This window comes from Macrosteles quadrilineatus, unplaced genomic scaffold, assembly GCF_028750875.1.
Source record: "Macrosteles quadrilineatus isolate MER2022 unplaced genomic scaffold, UCM_ALF_1.0 Scaffold_93__1_contigs__length_393980, whole genome shotgun sequence".
Lineage (NCBI taxonomy): Eukaryota > Metazoa > Arthropoda > Insecta > Hemiptera > Cicadellidae > Macrosteles > Macrosteles quadrilineatus.
The window spans coordinates 80397-83432 of record NW_026542686.1 but is presented as its reverse complement, the minus strand read 5'-3'; the positions used below and the strand labels follow the sequence as shown (position 1 = coordinate 83432).

At 41.4% G+C, this 3036-nt stretch overlaps 1 protein-coding gene across 1 annotated transcript; it reads left to right on the top strand.

The window, feature by feature from the left end:
- Positions 1-1772: 1772 nt before the first annotated feature.
- LOC128982052 (uncharacterized) lies at positions 1773-2747 on the top strand. The gene has a single exon (XM_054401090.1). The coding sequence runs from the start codon at positions 1773-1775 to the stop codon at positions 2745-2747; it is 975 nt and encodes a 324-aa protein (XP_054257065.1).
- Positions 2748-3036: the final 289 nt, after the last annotated feature.

Sequence of the window (3036 nt, the reverse complement as noted above, 5' to 3'; positions counted from 1 at the left end):
GATGTTCCGTATGATCTCTATTCATGAACAAGACCAACGTTTTCAACTCATCTATTGGAGAGAAGAAATGTCACAGCCGCTTCGAGTTTTTCAGTTGACAACCGTTACTTATGGTATGACTTCTTCGCCATTTTTGGCTAATCGAGTAATACAACAATTAATTCATGATGAAGGAAAGAATCATGAACTTGCTGCTCATGCACTTAAACGACAAATTTACGTAGACGATGCGCTACTAGGCAGCGATACTGTTGAAGAAGCTGCAAAATTACAGCAAGATGTAATAAACCTTTTACGAAAAGGAGGCTTTGAACTTCGCAAATGGGCGTCTAACAATAGCCAAATATTGGAAAATTTACCCCCTCAACACTGCTTATCAACTGACTCACCTTGTGTTAGTATTCTTGGACTGAAGTGGAATCCACACTCAGACACATTCTCATATGCAATTTCTGAAGCTCCATTGATTTTTACCAAAAGAGCAATTTTGTCTTCCATCGCTAAGATTTATGATGTAACAGGCATGCTTACCCCTGTTATTTTTTGGGCTAAGGCTCTCATGCAGCATATATGGTCACTAGGCCTAGATTGGGATAATACTCTTCCTAGTGATATTATCGACAGATGGTCAACTTTTGTCAACGAACTTCCTGAGATTGAAAATTTGGAGATTGGCAGGTACATATCTCTGAGTGATGCGGTTAATATTCAGTTGCATGGATTTTCAGATGCAAGTGAACTCGGTTTTGCTGGATGTGTTTATCTACGAACTGAGAACCCGCAAGGCAGTATATATGTCAACTTATTAATAGCCAAGTCACGTGTGGCACCCCTGAAACGTATCACGATTCCTCGCCTTGAACTGTGCGGAGCACATATTTTAGCCAAACTGTTACACTACTGTGTTGATCAACTCTCAGATCGCTACAAGATAGATTCTGTTACCGCTTGGAGTGACTCCACTGTGGCTCTTTCATGGATTCACACCCCTTCTCATCGTTTGAAGTTATATGTTGCAAATCGTGTTGCACAGATTCAAGAATTGACCCCTTCCTGCATATGGAAACACATTTCTACTCTTGAAAACCCCGCTGATGTTGCCTCTAGAGGATTAACCCCATCTCTTCTTATTCATAACAAGCTCTGGTGGTCTGGACCCACATGGCTTAAGAGTTCATCTGATTCATGGCCTCAACCATCGAGTCATCTTCCCGAAGAGGAACTCCCAGAAATTAAAACCACAACACTAAATCTTCTTACGATAGCTGAAGATCAAGATCTGAAGTTTATCAATAAATTCTCTTCATGGACTAAACTACTTCATGTCATGGGCTACGTTTTACGTTTTATTTCCTGCTTGAAAACTAAGCAAAGGATTACTCATTCTCTCACACTTGAAGAGTTAGAAGTATCGAACAAACGGATTTGTTGGCTTGTTCAAAGAGAGAGTTTCTCTGAGGATATTAATTCCCTGTCAAAGAAGAATGTGTGTTCTTCTCGCATTCAACGCCTTTCACCGTTTGCTTGATGATGAAGGTTTGTTAAGAGTTGGAGGACGACTGAAACATTCTGAGTTGCCGTACAGCGCCAAGCATCAAATTATCTTACCAAAGGATCATTTTGTTGTAAATTTGATAATTGATTATCATCATCGCATCTTTCTTCACTGTGGACCAACACAACTCCAAGCTGTTCTTCGTGAGAAATATTGGATACTTTCTGCTCGTAGTATCATACGCTCCAGGATTTTTAAACGCCTGAGATGTTTCAGAATGAAACCTAAGCCAAACACACCATTGATGGGAGACTTACCTTCCCCAAGAGTGGTAGCAACCCGACCTTTTAATGTTACTGGAGTCGACTATGCCGGACCATTTACAGTGAAATTGTATGTCCTAAAAAGGCTTCAGCCTATTAAAGTTTATCTTTGTCTATTTGTCTGCTTTGCAACGAAAGCCGTACACTTAGAAGTTGTGTCGGATTTGTCCTCAAAAGCTTATATAGCAGCTCTTACACGTTTTATTTCCAGACGTGGTTCAGTGAAGGAAATTCATAGTGATTGTGGAACCAACTTTGTCGGAGCAGCTGCTGCACTTCACAAATGTTTTAACAACCTCCTTTGCAATCCAGTAACTCACCGTTTTGCTGAAGAAAACAACATTTCTTTCAAATTTCTGCCTCCACACGCGCCTCATCAAGGTGGCTTGTGGGAACGAGCTGTTAGGAGTTTTAAGCATCACCTTCATAGAGTAATCGGTGGCCAAATCCTGACTTATGAAGAATTCATAACTCTCGTGTCACGTGTCGAAGCAATATTAAATTCAAGACCGCTTACCCCTCTCTCTGGAGATCCGAATGACTTAGAGTCTCTAACCCCAGGACACTTTTTAACTGGTGGACCTCTGAAATCCATGGTTGAACCTCAATATGATGAAACTTCTTGTAACCGCTTGAGGAGATGGCAATTAGTTCAGGCATTCTCTCAACACATCTGGACTCGATGGTCCCAAGAGTATCTGCATACTCTACAGCATCACTCTAAGTGGACGAGTAAAACAGAGAACCTCAAGATTGGTGACCTTGTTGTTATTCATGAGCCTAACACTCCTCCCCTACAATGGAAACTTGCAAGAATCACCGCAGTATCTCCAGGAGCAGACGGAATTGTACGAGTGGTCCATCTACGCACCGCTACAGGGAACTTCAGTCGGCCAACCGTCAAAGTTTCCCTTCTTCCTACCAATTAATTCCTAAGCATTCCCTTTCACCCCCTTTCAATTTATTTTCATTTGTCTTTTCCCATTTTTCAGTTTTTTCATTGAACCAGGTTGGTTCAAGGGGGGCGATATGTTGGATATTTTAGGTTTCATGATTTTTAAATCGAGTCCATATTTATATTCTTCCGTTTCAAACAAAACCTAGCCCAAGTAATTTTCCGCTATTCAGCCGCTAACGAAGGTATGCAGCCTTTGCCCTCAACACTGATATCTTTCCAAACGACGCAGTCCACTGTCGTCCGCCGCTGAACTATCACCA

Bases quoted from the DNA above. Each gene is read 5' to 3' on its own strand.
- LOC128982052 (XM_054401090.1), top strand. From the start codon at position 1,773: ATGAAACCTAAGCCAAACACACCATTGATGGGAGACTTACCTTCCCCA.